The sequence below is a fragment of the Pan paniscus genome, chromosome 7 (assembly GCF_029289425.2).
Source record: "Pan paniscus chromosome 7, NHGRI_mPanPan1-v2.0_pri, whole genome shotgun sequence".
NCBI lineage: Eukaryota > Metazoa > Chordata > Mammalia > Primates > Hominidae > Pan > Pan paniscus.
Window position 1 is genome coordinate 129,713,269 of NC_073256.2, and position 21,881 is coordinate 129,735,149.

Below are 21,881 nucleotides of genomic sequence, written 5' to 3' on the forward strand. Positions count from 1 at the left end.
GCTCCACCATGTGTGGCTAATTTTTTTTTATTTATAGTACAGACAGAGCCTCACTATGTTGCCCAGGCTGGTTGATTATTTATTTATTTATTTATTTATTATTTATTTATTTTTTGAGATAAGAGTCTTGCTCTGTTGCCCAGGCTGGAGTGCAGTGGCAAGATCTCCGCTCACTGCAACCTCCGCCTCCTGGGTTCAAGCAATTCTGCTGCCTCAGCCTCCAGAGTAGCTGCGACTACAGGTGCGTGCCACCATGCCTGGCTAATTTTTTGTATTTTTAATAGAGATGAGGTTTCACCATGTTAGCCAGGATGGTCTCAATCTCCTGACCTTGTGATCTGCCCGCATCAGCCTCCCAAAGTGCTGGGATTACAGGTGTGAGACACCATGCCTGGCCTGGTTACTTATCTTTAAAGCTAAAGTTTAAGCATCACTCCCTCTGTCAAGACTTTACTGCATTTCCTATACTAGGCTGATGTCCATTCTAAGTACAATCCTGTGCTCTCTAGTTACACTGTATCATAATAATACATTTTACCGTCTCCTCATTATGACTGTAACTTATTTAAAGAAAAATGCAAAGTCTGCATTGCCATACATTTTATCTCCAGCACTTAGCAGTATCTGGAGTATAATATACACTCAGTAAATATTTGTCAAAACTATGAGTTATCTGTTAATTTATGTAAAACATTTAAATATGCATTTATACTCTGAGGTTGTAGATGCTTACTGGGTAGTGAGATACCCAAGTTCAGTCCTCAATAAGTGACATAGTACAGAATTTCCTAATAACTCTAAAACTACCTGGTTTGTGCTTCAATGAGTATCTATTCATCCTAGTCTTCTGTGATTTAATGAACATGTGTACCCTCAATCAAGCACTTCTTTTAGTGCATTTATAAACTCATAGGATCTGCAAAAGCTGTAAGCGAGTATATTAGTGATGTAAGGGTAAGGAGAATTTATTAAATATGATATATTATGTAATGTATCAAAAATATTGGGAATTATTACATTACAATTGGGAAGGTATTATAGTGATTTGTATTTAAACCTAATATTTTAAAATTCATACTACTTTTAAAAAATAAAATCTGATTTACTTGCAAAGAAAATGGGATGAATTCAATAGATTACTAGAAAATAATAACTGTACTACTTGATTACAGCAATAAGAAAAGAGTTACAAAAACAATGCACATAAAATTTAGGTTGAATTTATCATTATTATACATATCTAATTCAGGGTATATCCATACATAGCGACTGAAAAATAGTATAAGTCTGTCTAGCTATATCAGTCTATACATCTCTATATATAATTATAAAATGACCTTGCACACTGTTGGTGGGAATAAATATTAGTACAGACATTACAGGAAACAATATGGAGGTTCCACAAAAAAATTTAAAATAGAACTACCACATGTGCCAACAATCCTACCACTGGGTATATGTGCAAAAGAATTGAAGTCAGAATCTTGAAGAGATATCTTCAATCTTGTATTTCTGCAGCATTACTCACAATGGACAAGATATGGAATCAACCTAAGTGTCCATCATCTGATGAATGGATAAAGAAAATATAGTATATATACGCAATGAAACACTATTCAGCCATAAAAAAAACAAGGGAATTCTGTCATATACAACAATATGGATGAACCTGGAGGGCATTATGTTAAGTGCAATTAAGTCAGGCACAGAAAGACGTATCACATGATCTCACATGTGGAATCTGAAAAAACTGAACTCAGGAGTAGAAAGTAGAAGGGTAGTTACCAGGGTGTAAGAGAGAAGGATTAAGAAAATGTTGGTTAAAGGGCACAAAATTTGAGTTACACAAAAGAAGTAAATTCATTGTACAACATGGTAACTATAGTTATTAACAACATATTGCACTCTTGAAAATTGCTAAGAGGGTTTTAAGTGTTCTCACCATAAAAAATATTAGAGGTAATATATTAATTAACTTTATTTAGTTCTTCCAAAATGTATACATATTTCAAAACATCATGTTGTACATGATAAATATGTACAATTTTTATTTGTCAATTAAAAAATAATAAATTAGAGTAAAAAAAAGAAAATGCCCATATACCTTCAATTATCCAAGTACTCCAAGTGAAATGTATTTCACTTAAGCAACAATTATTTAAATTTCACTCTTCAATTTACATAGTTGTATGTATTCCTAAACTAAACTGCAATTTGTGAAGATTTTATAAATTCTTATTCGACATTGAAATTTATTTTAAGGCTACATTAATAAATATTGAAAGCTCTTTCACGTGTTTTTAATACACATACCAAAACCTATGGGTAGATTTATTGTCCATGTGCAATCTAAACTGCTGGGATAGTTTCCAGGAAACCCAGGACTGAGGATCACACCACTGAAGTCTGACATAGCACCACCACACTGAGCTGCAAAATAACAGAAATCCAAAGTAAACCAGAGTAGAGGAATAATTTACTGTATTAAAAAACATATTAAAATCATTTCACGTTTTCAAGGCTCTGAGTTAAAACTGATATAAATTTGAATATTGTCAATGTTCACTCACTATACACTAGGAATTAAATATAATCAACAACAGATTTTCTAAAACAGCATAAAAAGACAACATCCTTCCTCAGAAATAAGTGGAAAGTAAATCAATTATTGCATAAAAGTAACAGATCATGTGCAGTAAATACAAACGAACAAAGACATGTGCTTTGCCACAGCGGGCACTTTATTTCTCTTCCTCAAGTAGTCCTAGAAATGTTTTGAATCATCCCAAAGACGATATAATTTAGAGTAAAATCAAGCCAACCACTTCAGCTCTAAGTACTGTATTCAAGAGGAAATCATTTTCACAGCCTTCCCTCCTTTTCCCTTTTTTTTTTTTTTTGAGATGGAGTCTCTCTGCCACCCAGGCTGGAGTGCAGTGGCGCAATCTCTGCTCACTGCAAGCTCCGCCTCCCGGGTTCCGCCACTCTCCTGCCTCAGCCACCCGAGTAGCTGGGACTACAGGCGCCTGCCACCACGCCCGGCTAATTTTTTGTATTTTTAGTAGAGACGGGGGTGTTCATTGTGTTAGCCAGGATGGTCTTGATCTCCTGACCTCGTGATCCGCCCGCCCAGGCCTCCTATCCTTTTCCTCTTTTTGTGAGAAGGCTCAATAAAGATTTGTAAGCAAAATATTGGTTTCCATTCATATGTGAGAAGTTCACATATTACACATTAGATATGGCCTTATTTTATCCTAAAAGAATCAAGACAAAAAATAGAGAAGTAAAAATAAGTAAAAAGATGCACACAAATTTGAGAATGTAGGGAGTTCGTAAACGTGCTTGTTTTGGAATCCCTATTATACGGTTTACTATCAATAAGGTAAGCAAAAGCTCTAAGACCAGAAATTTACTCAAGTTTTTAAATATAATTAGATAGAACCCTTGAGCATATATGAAAGGCAATTGCATTTTAGAGACCTATTCTTGACCGTCTAAAGCACATTTTTATCATTTTATTGTTAGATGAAGAAACAAATTTCATGACTACAAATGAAGTTCAAAAGTTACCTATACAGAATACTTATTTGCAATCGCATCCATTTATTTCGTGCCAAGAGTAGCAACAGACAGATACTCAAATCTCAGGTTATGTATTTTAAAGGCAAATTCAGTAGGAATTTTAACAATGTTTTATACAATATTCAATAAGTTTGACAGCTATCTTTTGCTATGTGAACTAAATAAATTATGTGTCAAGCTGATTTTATATAATCTTGGAGTCAACCTGCACATAAACCTTTCATCAAACTTGTGATTATAATCAAGCTCTAAAGATATGCCCATATGCTTTTTTATGCCTCTGAAATCTCAGTTAATTCACCCTTAAACCAAATCAATTTTCAATGAAGTTAGTATTTACCAATTCATTTTCCTAAATTCAATTGTTCACACATATTCATCACAAAATCTGATAATTAATGAGTTGTAAAAACAATAGTTTGCTCAATTAAAATATTTTTAAAGTTTATGGCAATACATTTGTAGGTTTGTTTTGCTTTATTCTGAAATTTGAGTAAAAGGCAAGGACTGTCTTTTATTTTCTTGCCTTCACAATTTCAAGTCTTTGAGCTGCTGATTGTCCTTCTAATTCTGTTACTTTCTCTTTAGATATGAACTGGAATTCCTGTCCTCTGCATTGATGGCCCCTCCTTTCAGGGTGAAAAATACCAACACCAAAAGAGAAAAAGAAAACAGAATAGAGTAAAGAGATAACAACAACAGAAGAAAAACAATGACAAATCATTAGAGACATATGAAGAAGGATACCAAAGAATGCATCTGCCTTCAGCAATTTGTTCATGTCTATTTCCTCAGTATCTCTGCAATCTCAACACTCCTATGCCTTGAATATCAATTTTGTGTGTGTCATCAGCAGCTTCATGTAGACTCTTTTGTGTCCCATTACATTCTTTTTGTTAGGGACAACCATACCCTAGTCTTCCAAAATAAAATCAACTTCTGTTTTTTCATCTTAGTTGTCTCTAATATCTAAAATCTCACATAAATTTTCCTTCTTTCCATCAAAATATCTGGCAGATTGCTTATTTTCCAGTTCACGAGGCTGTAGCCTTGTTATCTGATGACTAGTGTTTTAAGACATTCGCTGAATCAGCCTCTTGCTTCTAGCTTCTCCTTACAATATTGCTATTGTATCACTGCCAATATTTTAATACTCTGTCACATGTAGTACCAGCTTATTGTTCAAAATTTATAAAATACAAAAAAAGAAAGAGTAAAAAGGAATTCAAAATGGGCCAGGTGCGGTGGTTCATGCCTGTAATCTCAGCACATTGGTATACCGAGGCAGGCAGATCACCTGAGGTCAGGAGTTCGAGACCAGCATGACCAACATGGTGAAACCCCAACTTTACTAAAAATACAAAATTATATAATAAAACAATTTTTCTAATTTAGTTTATAATATAAATGTAAACTTAATCAAAATGATACTTTATCTACTAAAAAAGTGGTAATTTTTAAAAAAATTGTTTTATTACATTTTATTTCTCTTTTGCCCTGTCTTATGGTGCTGAGAAAATTGATAATTTTTTAAGAATAATAATTGATGTAAGCAATATAGCAAGATGGGAACTGTCCTGTAATAATAGAGTGGTATTTAAATTGGTACAACCTTCTGGAGCAATTTGATAATATTTATGAAAGGTTTTAAGCAGTTCTATTCAGTGACATAATTAATCTATTTAAGAAAAATTATAAACAAGCTATTAGAGCTGTTTTCTAATTATGATATGAGATGTGTTCATAATAAATATAAAATTATGAAGTACATAATGTGAAAAAATAAATATGTAATTTATAATATCAAAAGATGAGAAATAAACTTTTAATGAAAAAGAAGTAATTGCACAAATTAGACAATGCTATGTGTCCAGAATCAAAATTCAAATTTTGTTTGTTTCAATTGTAGTTTTTGACATTTCAAATTTTGAAAACAATATGGTATGAGAAATTCTTACACGTTAACATCAAAAAGAAAAACATTACTATATATATATAGTATCCCAAGCCTTTACATTAATTTGTTCACTAAACAGTATATATTGGATGCCTATTTAAGATGAGAAACTTTTCAGGCACTAGCAATATGGTAATGGATGAAAGATCTAAACTCTGTGCTTTCATATTAGCAGAAAAAAACATATTTATTTTACTCTTTGTGCTCTTTTATATTCTCAACTTTTATACTCAATTGGATATACACATAAACACACACACCCCACACAATATATTTACAATCACCATTATCTGTATATATGTAAGTGTTCAGAACTGCATTACATGTATATATATGAGGTAATTTTAAAATTGGTATAATATGCATTTAAAAATTAATCATAGTACCTTAAAAACTTCCCTTAAAAAAATCATCCAATTTAAAGTCTGAGTGTTTTCAATGTACTTTGCCAATTAAACACATCATCACTCTTAAACATTTTTCAGTACTCTTCAAAAAGAATTGTGTGCATTTTACGCAGATGTTGTGGACTTAATTATGTCCCCCCAAAATTTACATTTTGAAGTCCTAACCCCTAATGTGACTGTATTTGGAGACAGGGCCTTAATGAAGGTACTTAAGGTTAAATGAGGTCATAAGGGGAGGGTCTTAATCCAATAGGACTGGTGTCCTTTAAGAAGAGGAAGAGACACCAGGAGCGTGGGTGCACAAACCAAAGATCATGCAAGAGATACCATCTACAAGCCAACAAGAGAGGCCCTTAGAAGATACCAATCTGCTAGCACCTTGTTTTGTAACTTCAAGGCTTCCAGAACTGTGAGAAAATAAATTTCTGTTGTTTAAACTACCCAATCTGGAGTGTTCTGCTATGGCAACCCAAGCAGAGGAATGTAATACAGGTACGGTCATTGTGCAGAGTTAAGTCACACAAGTCATGGACTTTTTTTTTTTTTTTTTTTTGACTTGGGCTCTTTCTCCAACTCAGAAAGAGCTATCTTCTTCCTCCATGTGTCTTAATTAGACTTATTATCCAAAACTCTGTGAAAACTTTGCAGGCTGAATATGTTTGCCAATACTTTAGTCAACCCCAGTCTCACTTTTCTGAAATTCCATCATGTAGTTAGTCATAAAATTTAACACTAAATTATTTGATAACAAATTCATTTATTTTATTTCTAGTACTCCAAATAGTAATTGAATGTTTTAAAGGTAGGGATCATACCTCACATTACTTTCTCATACTCTTTACAGCCCAGTAAATAGTTGCACACTAATACAAAATAAATAATAATAATTAGTTGCACGCTAATAAATAGTTGCACACAAATACAAAAAAAAATGAGGAAGAGAAAAAAAAGCATGAATAGAAGTAATTTGGAAGCAGCATTGAGTTAAAGCAAAAATGTGCACCTGTACTTTCAAAGTACCCAAGTTTCCTTTTAATATATTCCATATCTTGACTGCCTGACACCACTAAAGACATCTCATGAGGTGTCATACTCCTTTTGTTAGACACTTTAGATTCTTTATCTATTCCAGGTCAATAGTAAGCAATAGAATATTTACTTATTTTTCTGTTCAATAGATATACTGAGAAAACTCTCTAAGAATTTTTTTAAGTCTTTTCTTAATTTCTACAGCTTAAGTCATCCACTGATACTGAAGTTGAGGATAAATAAAAATAAAAATTTTAAATTAAAAAAAAGAAGATGTGAAATATTTCCCTCAAAAAGTCATTTCCATAAGATCTGGTAAATGGCAAACTATATGTTTGAAAATCATGATATACAGAATGAAACTTTAAAATCTGATGAAGCTTACAAATACTTTATAGTCTTTTTTTTTTATACTTTAAGTTCTAGGGTAAATACTTTATAGTCTTTTAACTTACCTAAACAAATTGGGATTGGATAATTCCATCTTCTTACAGGTCCTGGCATACATGTAATGTGAGAGTGACCCTACATAAACAAAATGATGTGGTTCAGTACACATACATAAAAAGTTTAAATTTATTGTAGCATAGTCAATTATTATTATAAAAACAAGCTTAAATACATGGCTTTATTTTTATACACATATTTACTTATATGAAAATCTTAGCATGATTAAAGTAAGAAAGGTGATTATACACACCTATGATAAAATGTAAGAAATAGCTACATGATAGTGGTAGAAAAAATAATACTTCATATCATATTAGAATTGTGGTTTTAATATTTTCCTATAACAATATGTTTTACTAAGATATTGCAGTGATTATATAAGTGAAAGGGCAGTATACATGGTGGTTTATAATAAATTGCTATAACACACAAGGTGAAATAGGTTAAAGAATAATTTTAAAATTGTTTCACAAAAATATTAAAACAAGTCAAAGTATATTAACTTTTATATTGAAATATAAAGTCCTGAAAGATCTGTTTGTACTTCTGAGATTTATAATTTTGTGATACAACTTTAAAGACTATAAATTATTAATTTTTAATTTTGCTTTCTCTGAAGAATTTATTTATCTAATATGTGAAACAGTATTTTCCTTAGCTTTTTATCTTAATGAGTTTATTCTTTAAGGAAATTTTTATGTTATTATAAACCTGGGACCCTCGACAAAAAAAATCAAAAAAGATCAATATAAATACATAAAATCAGAATATACATTGCAAATCCAGTTCCTTAGCAAAATATACTTGTAGTAAATTTTCACTAATTTGGGAAATGTATTGTTATGGAAGTTTCATTCAGTGCTTTAAATGGCATTTCCCTTTATTTTCAAATTCTAAAAATCCAGGAATTCAGTTGTCACAATCCTATGTGAAAAGAGACAAAAGTAAAGATTAATTTTTACTTTAAAAGACTTTAATCTAATTAATTAAAATCAAGGAGAAAGGACTTTCCTAACTTTCCTAATTTTGACTCAAAATCAGTTTTGTTTACTTCCAAACAAAACAAATTTAGTCAATTCCAGCAATATTTCTCATGTGCATATTTTATTATCAAATTGAGCACCCTTTTGACTTCAGACACAAACCAGGATCAATGTTGTAAAACCCATGGCTTATCAATCATTGATTTGTAAAATATTCTGAAAGGGCCACGAAAATCAAAACCACAACTTTAAAATAGACTTACCTGAAGAGAATATCCTTGATCACACTGAAAGGATACTACATCTCCAACCATATATCTGTCTCCAATTTTAATTCCACTGCTAGGAGTTTGTGGTTCAGGACAGGAATCCAAACCAATTGCTAAGAATATTTAATGATAACAATTTAAGTAACTTTCAAGTGATAAATGCTTAATTTATGCATATTAAGTTGCTAAAATTGAATATCAGTGTCTCATCAAACTAGATACTACATTGAGATGTTGAGAACGTTCTGTGAACAAGATTTAACTGTAGATGTTAAGAATAATGCACATTTGAACATCATTATAAAGCTATACAATTTTAATTTTTATGGCACCAGTCATTAAGCTAGCTGTGTGAATATACCTAAATTGTGTTTTAATTCCAGGCTTAATTGTTTTCTACTGTGAAACAAAAGTAAAAATTTCTGAAAAGAAAATTCCTACATGAAAATTAAAAATAATTTATTATGATAATAGAATTAAATAATACTTTAAAAACATTCTTAGCAAAAACTTAAAAATTATTTACTATTTTGTCTTTCTTGCTTAACTCTTTCTTCTTTTACTCTGAATCGGCTTTTAAATTTATGAGGTACATTTTGATGTACTTCTTATTATATGTAAAATTTTTAAAATATAGTTGTAAGTAGAACTTTTCTTTCTCTGAAGATACTATAATCAAAAAGGAGAGAGCAAGTGCGGTGGTTCACGCCTGTAATCCCAGCACTTTGGGTGGCTGAGGTGGGTGGATCACCTGTGGTCAGGAGTTTGAGACCAGCCTGGCCACCATGGTCAAACCCCGTCTCTACTAAAAATACAAAAATTATCCAGGTGTGGTGGCAGGTGCTGTAATCCCAGCTACTTGGGAGGCTAAGGCAGGAGAATTGCTTGAACCCAGGAGGTGGAGGTTGCAGTGACCTGAGATCTTGCCATTGCAATCCAGCCTGGGTGACAGAGCGAGACTTCATCTCAAAAAAAAAAAAAAAGGAAAGAAAGGAGAAAAACTGCTGTCTCACTGAGACCTGAAAAGTATTATGTGCTACTTGAATTCAGTATTTTTCTGATAAGGAGATAACAATGTAATTCAAAACACTTTCATTATTTTTATTAGGTAAGAACTTATTTTTTATCTAGAGCAAAGGAAAAAGTTCCTGGAAACATGCAACCTCCCAAGATAGAATTTTTTATCTAGAGTCAATGAATAAATCCTTGCAAACACACAACCTCCCCAGATAGAATCAGTGAGAAACTGAAACCCTGAACAGACCACTGAGTTCTAAAATAAAATCAGTAAGAAAAAAACCTACCAAGAATAAAAACAAAGCCCCAGACCAGATGGATTTATGGCTGAATTCTACAAAACATACAAAGCTGATACCAATTTACCAAAACTTACAAAAATTCAATGAGAAGGGACTTTCCTAACTCATTCTACAAAGGCCACCATTAACCTAATACCAAAACACGGCAAAGACACAACAAAAAAAGAAAAATACAGGACAATATTTCTGATGAACACAGTTCCTAAAATCCTCAGCAAAATACTATCAAACCAACTCCAGTAGCATATCAAAAAGTTAATTCACCATGATCAAACAGGATTCTTCCTGGGATGCAAGGTTGTTTCAACATATGCAAATTAATACATGTGATTCTCCATGTAAATAGAATTAAAAATAAAAGCCATATGATCATTTCAATAGATGCAGAAAAAGCTTTCAATAAAATCCAACATCGCTTAATGATAAAAACCCTAAAGAAACTATGCATTAAAGGAACACATTTCAAAATAATAAGATCCATATATGACAAACCCACAGACAATATAATACTGAGTGGGCAAAAGCTGGGATAATTCATGTTGAGAAGAGGAACAAGAAAAGGATGTTCACTCTCACCACTTGTACTCAACATATTTCTGGAAGTCCTAGCCAGAGCAATCAGGCAAGAGAAATAAATAAAAGGTATCCAAAAAGGAAAAAAAAATAAGTCAAATTATCTCTCTTCACTGACAACATGATTTCATACTTGGAAGAATCATAAAGAATCTGCCAAAAGGCTCATAGAACTGATAAACAACTTCAATAAAGTGTCAGGATATTTAATCAATGTACAAAAATTAGTAGCATTTATATACACCAACAACATCCAGGCCGACAGTCAAATTAAGAATGCAACCCCATTTACAATAGCTGCAAAACAAATAAAATACGTAGTAATACATCTTATTAAGGAGGTAAAAGATCTTTACATGGAGAACTACAAAACCCTTCTGAAAGAAATCATAGATGACAAAAACAATGGGAAAACATTCCATGCTCATGAATTGGAAGAATCAATATTGTTAAAATGACCGTATTTCCCAAACCAATCTACAGATTCAATGCTATTTCCATCAAACTACCAATGTCATTTTTCACAGAACTAGGAAAAAAACTATGCTAAAATTCATATGGAACTGAAATAAAGCCCAAATAGCCAAAGTAATCCTAAACCAAAAAAAGAACAAAGCTACAGTCATCACATAGCCTACTTCAAACTATACTACAAGGCTAGGGTAACCAAAACAGCATGGTACTGGTACAGAAACAGACACAACGATGGATGGAGTGGAATAGAGAACTAAGAAATAAATCCACACATCCACAACTACTTGATTTTCATCAAAGTTGACAGAAACAAGCCATGGGGAAAGAACTCTATTTAATAAATGGTGCTAGGATAACTGGCTAGCCATATGCAGAAGAATGAAAATAGACACCTATCTCTCACATTTACAAAAACTAACTCTTGATGGATTAGATATTTAAATGTAAGACATCAAATTGCAGGAATCCTAGAAGAATATCTAGCAAATGCCACTCTGGACATTGGCCTTGGCAATGAATTTATGACAACATCCTCAAAAGCAATTGCAACAAAAACAAAAATTGACAAGTAAGACCTAATTAAACTACAGAGTTTCTGCACAGCAAAAGAAACTGTTAAAGGAGTAGCAAACAACCTACAGAATGGGAGAAAATGTTCATAATGGGAGAAAATGTTCATAAGCTATGCATCTGACAAAGCTCTAATATCCAGAATGTATAAGGAACTTAAGTCAACAAGCAAAACACAAATTCCCCATTAAAAAGTGGGCAAGGCCGTGCATGGTGGCTCATGCCTGTAATCCCAGAACTTTGGAAGTCTGAGGCAGGTGCATCACGAGGTTAGGAGATTGAGACCATCCTGGCTAACACGGTGAAACCCCGTCTCTACTAAAAATATAAAAAATTAGCCAGGCGTGGTGGCAGGTGCCTGTAGTCCCAGCTACTCGGGAGGCTGAGGCAGGAGAACGGCATGAACCCAGGAGGCGGAGCTTGCAGTGAGCAGAGATTGCGCCACTGCTCTCCAGCCTGGGCAACAGAGCGAGACTCCATCTCAAAAAATAAAAAATAAAAAATAAAAAAATAAAAAGTGGGCAAAAGTCACGAATAGACACTTCTCAAAAGACACATGAATGACCAACAAACATGAACAAATGCTCAATATCAGTAATCACCAAAGAAATGCAAATCAAAACCACAGTAAGATACCGTCACACACTAGTCACAATGGCTATGATGTAAAAGTCAGAGAAAAACAGATGGTGGCAAGGCTGCAGAGAAAAAGGAATGCTTTTACACTGTTGGTGGGAATGTAAATTAGTTCAGCCACTGTGGAAAACAGTTTGGAGATTTCTCAAGGAACTTAGAACTACCATTTAACCCAGCAATCTCATTACTGGGTGTAGAATCAAAGGAAAAAAAAAATCATTCTACCAAAAGACACATGCACTCGTATGTTTATCACAGCACTATTCACAGTAGCAAAGACATGAAATCAACCTAGGTGCCCATCATTAAATAATATGCAGCCATTAAATAATACGCAGCCATAAAAATACAGTGAAATCATGTCCTTTGCAGGAATGTGGATACAGCTGGAGGCCATTATCTGAGGAGAAGTAATGCAGGCATAAAAAACCAAATACCACATATTGTCACTTATAAGTGGGAGCTAAACATTGAGTAGACATGTGGATGAAGACTGAAACAACAGACACTGGGGGTTACTCGGTAGGGGAAAGAGAGAGGAGGGCAAGGGTTGAAAATCTATGAGTACTGATACGGTTTGGCTGTGTCCCCTCCATATTCCACTTCCCATGTGTCTCCTCCCACAATACGTGGGAATTCTCATCTTGAATTCCCACGTGTTGTGGGAGGGACCTGGTGGGAGGTAATTGAATCATGGGTGAAAGTCTCTTCCATGCTGTTCTCATGACAGTGAATAAGTTTCATGAGTACTGATGGTTTTAAAAAGAGGAGTTCCCCTGCACGAGCTCTCTCTCTTTGACTGCTGTCATCCATGTAAGACAGGACTTGCTCTTCCTTGCCTTCCACCATGATTATGAGGCTTCACCAGCCCTGCGGAACTGCAAGTCCAATTAAACCTCTTTCTTTTGTAAATTGCCCAGTCTCAGGTATGTCTTTATCAGCAGTGTGAAAATTGACTAATATCGTAAATTGGTACCAGTAGAGTGGGGTGTTACTGAAAAGATACTCAAAAATGTGGCAGCCACTTTGGAACTGGATAACTGACAGAAGTTGGAACAGTTTGGAGGGCTCAGAAGAAGACAGGAAAAGATGGGAAAGTTTGGAACTTCCTAGAGACTTGTTGCATGGCTTTGACAAAAATGCTGATAGTGATATGAAGAGTAAGTTCCAGTCTGAGGTGGTCTCAGACAGAGATGAGGAACTTGTTGGGAACTGAAGCAAAGGTGACTCTTGTTATGTTTTAGCAAAGAGACTGGCAGCATTTTGCCCCTGACCTAGAGATTTGTGGAACTTTGAACTTGAGAGAGATGATTTAGGTTATCTGGAGGAAGACATTTCTAAGGGGCAAAGCATTCAAGACATGAATTGGGTGCTGTTAAAAGCATTCAGTTTTATAAGGGAAGCAGAGTATAAAAGTTTGAAAAATGTGCAGTCTGACAATGTGATAGAAAAGAAAATCCCATTTTCTGAGGAGAAATTCAAGCCAGCTGCATAAATTTGCATAAGCAATGAGGAGTCGAACGTTAATCCCCAAGACAATGGGGAAAATGTCTCCAGGGCATGTCAGAGGTCTTCATGGCAGCCCCTCCCATCACAGGCCTAGAGGCCTAGGAGGAAAAAGTGGTTTCATGGGCCAGGCCCAGGGTCCCCATGCTGTGTGCAGCCTAGGGACTTGATGACCTTCATCCAGCCTCAAGCCTTGGCAGCTTCCACGTGGTGTTGAGCCTGAGAGTACACAGAAGTCAAGAATTGAGGTTTGGGAACCTCTGCCTAGATTTCAGAAGTTGTATAGAAATGCCTGGATTTCCAGGTAGAAGTTTGCTGCAGAGGCAGGGCTCTCATGGAGAACATCTGATAGGGTAGTGTGGAAGGGAAATGTGGGGTTAGAGCCCCTACACAGAGTCCCTACTGGGGCACTGCCTAGTGGAGCTATGAAAAGAAGGCCACCATCCTCCAGACCCCAGAATGGTTGATCCACTGACAGCTTGAATCATGCACCTACAAAAGCTGCAGACACTCAATGTTAGCAGACAGGAGTGAGGCTGTACCCTGCAGAGCTACGGGGGTGGAGCTGCCCAAGACCATGGGAACCTACCTCTTACATCAGGATGACCTGGATGTGAGACATGGAGTCAAAGGAGATTATTTTGGCGCTTTAAGATATGACTGCCCCATTTGATTTTGAACTTGCATGGGGCCTGTAGCACCTTTGTTTTGGCCAATTTCTCCCATTTGGAATGGCTGTATTTACCCAATGCCTGTACCCCCACTGTATCTCGGAAGTAAACTGCTTTTGATTTTACTGGCTCATAGATGGAAGGGACTTGCCTTGTCTTGAATTAGACTTTGGACTGTGAACTACTGAGTTAATGCTGAAATTAGTTAAGACTTTTGGGGACTGTTGGGAAGGCATGACTGGTTTTGAAATGTGAAGATGTGGGATTTGGGAGAGGCCGGGGGTGGAATGATATGGTTTGGCTGTGTCCCCACCCACATCTCATCTTGAATTCTCATGTATTGTGGGAGGAACCCAGTGGCAGGTAATTGAATCACGGAGCAAGTCTTTCCCATGCTGTTCTTGTGATAGTGAATAAGTCTCACAAGATCTGACGGTCTTTAAAAGAGGAATTCCCCTGCACAAGTTCCCTCTCTTTGCCTGCTATCATCTATGTAAGACGTGACTTGCTGTACTTTGCCTTCTGCCATGATTGTGAGGCTTCACCAGCCCTGTGGAACTGTAAGTCCAGTTAAACCTCTTACTTTGTAAATTGCCCAGTCTCTGGTATGTCTTTATCAGAAGCATGAAAACAGACTAATAAAATTACTATGCTGACTACCGAGGTGATGAGATTATTCATACCCCAAACCTCAGCATCATGCAGTAAACCTATGTAATAAACATACCCACATATCCCCTAAATCTAAAATAAAAGTTAAAATTATGTTTTTTAAAAAAGAGTTTATTTTTCAAAATAAACTAAAAACATAGTAAAAGTAAATGGTTTTCTGAAAATGATTCATTGAAAGCCTTAACAAAATGTTTGCTTTTTTGCCAAAACATTTTTCAAATATGCAACTATTATTATTAAAAACTTTTCATCTTCATTAAAAGCCATTGTTTATTATTCATTTTGTTGTAATTATATTTTCAGGCTAATCTAATGCATATTTAAATGGGTTAGAAAAAGAGGTCACCACTCCAGCAGCATTATACTGTATACATACGGATTTCATTTTTAAAAAGCATTGAAAACTAAACCCTAAAGAATGATAATGCTTTATATGTATTCCTTCATTCATCTGCCAGATTATTTCTCTCTGATAGATATTCTTGTAGCACCACCCTCTACATTCTTTTTGGATACTTAACACAATCTGATAATATATAAATAATTGTGCAATTAATTGTTCAATATTTATCTCCCATCTGAGAATGAAAGCTCCAGAAGGGCCGTTAGAGAACAGTGTCTTGAGGAGGCACTCAGTAAACATTACTTGTGTGAATGAATGAATAATATAAGAAAGAGAGTGTATCCCTATATCTAGATTATTTCTTAATAAATATTAATGCCTAATTATGCAAAGGAAAGCTATCTAATAACACAATGGTTAGAGTAGCTTAAATCATGCCAAACTGGATGACATTTAACAATAGAAAATGCCATAAAAGCAGTGACTTGATAGAGTTATGATTAGATTAGAAAGTCAGGCAGTAAAGATCAGGAGTAAAGTGGTCATTTGGGAATACATTTGAGGCAGTCTTGAATTAGATAAGGAGAGTCTGTACATTGCAATCCCAATGCCCAGTGCCTTAATTAGTTAGGTCTCCAAGCATGCATCATGTTCTATTCCTTTTTGTAGTATTGAATTTATGGACCTAGGAAAACTTGGTTACTATTAAGTTGTGACCTAATTTTAAATGTTTAAGGGTTTACAACTTTCTTCTCCAACTAGATTTGGGAATCTAAGAGGAGATAGAAATTGCCTTCCCTGTGTATTAATCTTATTTAATACCCGTTGATAAGCCTCACACATCAAATTCATCTGATTTCATAGAGCCTTCATCAGAAACTACCGAATACAAAAATAGTGAACTATGATATAAACATGTATGCTTTGTCTATACAATTTCACCTTCCTTTGGTACAATTTTAGTTTCTTGGGAGTCCTGAACAGTAAATTTATTACTCTTCACCAGTAAGGACATTCTTGCAATCATTCTCACTGAGAAGGCCAAATTTTGTACACATTCATTTCTCTTCCTTTCTAATCAAATACTCTATTCAGGGTCATATATATAAAAAACTATCAAAATCCAGTAGCGGTAGTTTCCTTCTCCAAGAGGAGAATAAATAAAACTATGTTAGTGAGGTAGCTGAATACTGAGATGCTCATTTTTAAACAAGATTTTACATAATATACATAAACAAAATAAAATGTTTGTGAAGGTGTTTTAACTTTTTAAAAAATGACACAAAACTCTATAAACTAGGTAGAAGCAATTTTGTAAGTTAAAACAAATTCTTATATGTATATAATCACAGAGATAAATAATCAAATGTAAATATGCCAAATGGTGGTTGTAATTCTTGATTATAAGATTACTGGTGATTTGTATGTCATTCCTTGTATTTTCCTGCATCTCCAGATTTTCTATAATAACATAAATTATTTTTGTATATAATAAAATAACTTATAACCTAGATGAATTAGTACTAGCAGAAAATTTAGAAGTACAGGAACATATTCCCTTCAATTTTTCTAGATGATATTGAATTGGGCTAGCTAAGTTCATTTGAAGAGATCAATTAGCAACTGATTTGTGTTAGGGAAGAAAATAATGATATAATCAGATAAGTCATATGCTGATGGCTTCATTCTTTATTTGCAGCAGTTTCTTTTTCATGTGCAGTAAAGAAAATGAAACAAAAATACATGAAAGTCCTACAGTTTGAATTTTGCAGCCATTTTTTAAATTTACACAAATAAATCTCCGAGTGGTTAAATATTAACTCTAAAATATCTTTGGGAATTATTTTTCACTTCTGTATAAGTGACAAAATCAATAAGTTATTTGTAGGAATCAATAAGAGAATTTTTTGTAGAAATGTGGAAAAGGCTTCTCTTCTGCTTAACCAAGGCTAGTCTCCTGCTTAACAAAAGATATCAAAACATTGAGTCATTTTAAGGTTCATGAGTAAAAATTTTGTAAAATTGTGCCGTTGGCAACCAAAGCTGCTCTCTGATTAAATATTTTTTAATGGGATTGGATCAATTAATCTGCTGTTGTAGCCAAAAAAAAGAAAAATCAGAAATGAATCCAGGGACCAATCCATACAAAAAATTGCATACAGTTATGTCTGTCTGCTGTCAAATGATTGCAGGCAGTTACCCTGGCTGAAAATATTAAATCCTTACTGCTTCACATTACTAATATTTATTTATAACCAAAACGTATTATTTCCAATTCTGTTCACAAAGCAATCAATCAATCTGTATCAGAAATGTTGTTAATCATATCATATATAGTTGGTAATTCTGAATGTGTGTGTGTGTAAATAAAAGTGTGTATGTATATATATACACATACATATATATATATATGTCCTAGTATTCCAAATTGATTTCAAATGAGTGATTAATGCATTGAGATAGGAAGACATGGAGGGGAAAATGTTTAATTACTGCTAAGACACCCAGTAACATTGTTTTGTTAAAGGAAAATCTCATTCATAAATTTGACATGACAACCTATGTATCTATTTATTGAAAATGCAGACCAAAAATATTGGTTTTGCATTTACGTGAGAAAGAAACAAATGTTAAATCATGTGTCTTTGCACTAAAGGTGGTATTTAGTGATAGTAAAGATCTTTTTATTCTAAATATGTTGCATGTCTTTGATTTTCATCTTTTCTCTAAATTGTGGATACAAGACAACTATTATGTTTATGTTGATACTACCTTTAAGGGTTTTAAAAAGATATACCAAAATTATCATTTGACATTCCACATCTATCATTATAAAGATAAGAGTTCAAGAATAATGTAGACATTTGTGGTAATCAAACGGTGAACCCAATATGAGTTGGTGTACTATTAATAGTTTGAAGACTTGTAGAAAACTGCTTTGGTAAACATGCAGATATTTTTCTGGCATAATGTACCTCAGAATCAATTGATTAATCTACTAAACAAATATTTTGTCAAATACCTAATCATGTAACAAGTAACTTCATGAATGTTTGTGGATAAACTTTTTTGGAAGCAATAATTCTGACTATGATCACTGATGGGCAGCAATGCTTTGGGAACATGTAGCACAGGCTACATTAACATTTACCTTGATCCTTAATACTTTATTTACTTTATCTGTGCTTACTGTAACTGATATTAAACTTAGAATTACTCTGTATAAGTAAATGAATACTCAGTAATACACACTACTTATCAAATTTTAGTCTATAGAATAATACTAAGTTAAATGAACAAAAAGTTAAATAGAATCACGACATGTAGGTATTATTCATTCATTCAATAAGCTGTTGGTGAGTACCTATTGCGTGCTCTGTATCATGTTACATTCCAGAAATGCAGAGATCAATCAGCAACATAAGCAACCACGCTCTAAAGAGACTCTTGACGGAACAGGAGAGGAGTTTGATTTGACAGATGATTAGAGTGCGGTGGAACAATTGCAATAAATGAAGGTCATCCTTTGTTTAATTAGATAATTGTTCCATAGAAGTAACCCATATGAGTACTGAAAAATTATATATTTTACCAATTCATTATCCTGAGGGGTTAGTTGTGTATGGTGTTCTGACACAGAAAGTAACATATTAAACGAATGGAGTTCTTAGAGATTTTTCTTTCTTTTTTGGAAAGGAGGGAAGTGTTTTTCTCAAAAACACATTGTAGTGTTCTGTGGAAGGCAGCAAGAAATGAATCTGAAATGGAAGGCAGAATATAGACTGTGAACAGTCCTGAAGTCTTAACCAACACAGGTATTTGAATTTTCTGTGTTTAATGCAGGGAGAATTCAGAGTTAAGACCACAACCTTTTGTGTGCATCCTGGCTCCTCTAGTTGCATGCTGGTTGGTTTGTTTTAAAGTCTGAGATGTTTTCTATGCCTCAGTTTCCTCACCTATAAAATGGGATGAGTAAATAGTGACTTCACAGTCATATTGTGATACTTAAAGAAGTGCATGCATAATACTTAGAGTAGTGCCAGGAATATTGGAAGTGCCTAACAAATGTTAACTATTGTTGAAGTGTTTCAGGCACTGAAGTGAGGATGTCCATTTGTATTTTAGATAAAAAGTATACTTTTCTTCTTGTCAGGAAGGGTATATTTCTGTTTAAGATCAAGAGATTTCACATGTGTGCTCTAGTAGTATTAATACAAAAAATATATAAATATTTATATAAAGCACCACAAATTTAAGCATCCTGAGTCTTTCAACTGACTCAACATGAGAGGCTTCTTCTATATGCAGCTAAAAGATTATTACCTTCACTGCAAGAAAACCCTGGGTACCAGGACCAGTGTCCCTAGCTCATGATATAACTAGAGAAATGTATGAAGACAAAAACACAATGTTTACAAAATTCAGAAACCTAGATTAGGCTAAAACTATCTCTACGTCATCATCACAAAGGGGTGAAAAATCAGTGAGATAATCAGGAAATAAAATATGATCGAAATAAAAGGAAGCAAACTGTGATAAATCTGTAAGGGCTTTATAGGGTTAAGAAGTGCAATGTGTTTATAAAGATCAATTACACTTATTTGCATGCAATGTATTCTGAGTTAATGGCAATTGAAATTAGAAATGACAAATACTAATAATTTAATTTGGGCAGGAGGTATTTCTACAATTAATATTTATTACATTTATGAATGTTGATGTGCATAAACTAGTTAAAACAAGAAAATTAGTGTAAGTAAAAATACAGTTAATCTTAAAATCCCTGTTTTTCCCAAATAATCAATTATATAATTAGCTCAAGGGAGAAGACCATTTTTAGTGATTATAACAGTAAACTCATTAAGAACTAATGCATTATCTCTTAAGCATATTGCTCGAGGATGGGAAGCAGTAAAAATAATAACAGTTATGCTGAATCGAATCTTTTGCTATTTATAAGATAGAGTCAAATGGATACATTTCTGGGCATTTATTATTTTGAGACTAATTTTATGCTTTTTACAACTACTACAAGGGATAGAAAGATGCTTTCAGATATTCCAGTTTTTCCTAGGATTTTACTGAAAATTATAATCATGAGTGCTCTTAGGTGTAGGGGAAGAGAAAATCTATTCATTATGGTAACATGTACCTTTGCCTTCCTCAGGGACTACGTCCTGAGATTTTTGAAGACCTCTAAAGATCTTCAAAGGACCTTGAAACTACCATTACTTCATGCAGCCTTCTCTTTTAAAAACATGTATATTTTATAAGTTCAAAATGGAACTCTGCTCATTGATTTACATATGCTGCAAGGTCCCTCTAGGATTTGCCATTAGTGAGATTTTAATGTGTGTCTCTACAAATTTAAAGAAATGAGATGGAAAGGACATATTCATATTACAATCAGGCAAAGAGTCTAATCCAAGACTATTAATGCTGAGGCTTCACAAAAATCCAAGTGGCAGGGCAACTGGAAAGTACAAGTTCTCTTAGTGGAAGCCTACCAACAATCAATATATTTAATGACATTCCATGAGCTAGGATCATTTTTCCTAGCAATAAAAATGATTATGCATGATATAAAATTACAAACAGGAGCAAATATATTTGAAAAAACAAACACACCAGAAAGCAAAAATTGTCAGTTTAAGAATTGATTCCCATATTCCAGTGCTAATGTGGATCAGGAAAAAGAAAACTTGAATACTTCATGTGAGAAAAATTTGGGGTAAATTCTATGAATTCAGCACAGCTACATTTGTTCACAAGACTATGTAACCAATATATGTTCCTAATACAAGTAATGATGTAGCTTTATTTGGATTTATGATAGCCTATATCATAAAATACCAAAATAGTAATCAGCCTCCACTAAATAATGTTTAAACTTCTCTCTAATGAATAGAGAGAAATGTGACCACCAATATCTGGTATGTTTGCCTTAATTTTCCTATGTCTCCCAAAGTTGCCAAGCAAATAGATTTTCTTGAATTCTGCCTGCCTCCTTCCTCTTCAATATTCAATCTCCTTTGTTATTAACAGAAAGTAAAATTGGCTCTTTTTCTCAACCTTTCCATTAATATTTGAAACTTATTTATATGTTAGGTAATTTTTGTTAGCACAAAATCAGTAGAAGACATCAAAGTTTAAGAAAAAACAATTAGGGTGAAGACACAAATTGAGAAATTTATACAAGGAGACTTCAAAAAGTTTGTAAAAATGTATATTATGAAAAAAAATTACGCATAGATTTCCTTTTTTTTTTTTTTTTTTTACCAAATGGACTTCTACCATCTTCATATAACATGTTTGAATAGAATCTACTTTCAGGCACCAAGAAGGATAAAATACTAGTTTGAAAAAATTCCCCTATCAGAGCAACATGAATTCTGCAAAAATTACATGAAGAACAAACATCAAACTTATGGTGAGGTTTG

At 33.7% G+C, this 21,881-nt stretch overlaps 1 protein-coding gene across 2 annotated transcripts in view; it reads right to left on the reverse strand.

The window, feature by feature from the left end:
- The window catches only part of CSMD3 (CUB and Sushi multiple domains 3), a 1,211,357-nt gene that overhangs the window by 120,654 nt on the left and 1,068,822 nt on the right, over positions 1 to 21,881 (reverse strand). For both annotated transcript variants that reach the window (XM_003823338.5, XM_034966508.3), the window contains 3 exons: positions 8,672 to 8,790; positions 7,431 to 7,500; positions 2,314 to 2,430 (listed from right to left, as the gene is read on the reverse strand). In XM_003823338.5, coding sequence (XP_003823386.3) covers positions 2,314 to 2,430; positions 7,431 to 7,500; positions 8,672 to 8,790 — 306 coding nt within the window. The remainder of the gene's footprint in view (positions 1 to 2,313; positions 2,431 to 7,430; positions 7,501 to 8,671; positions 8,791 to 21,881) is intronic.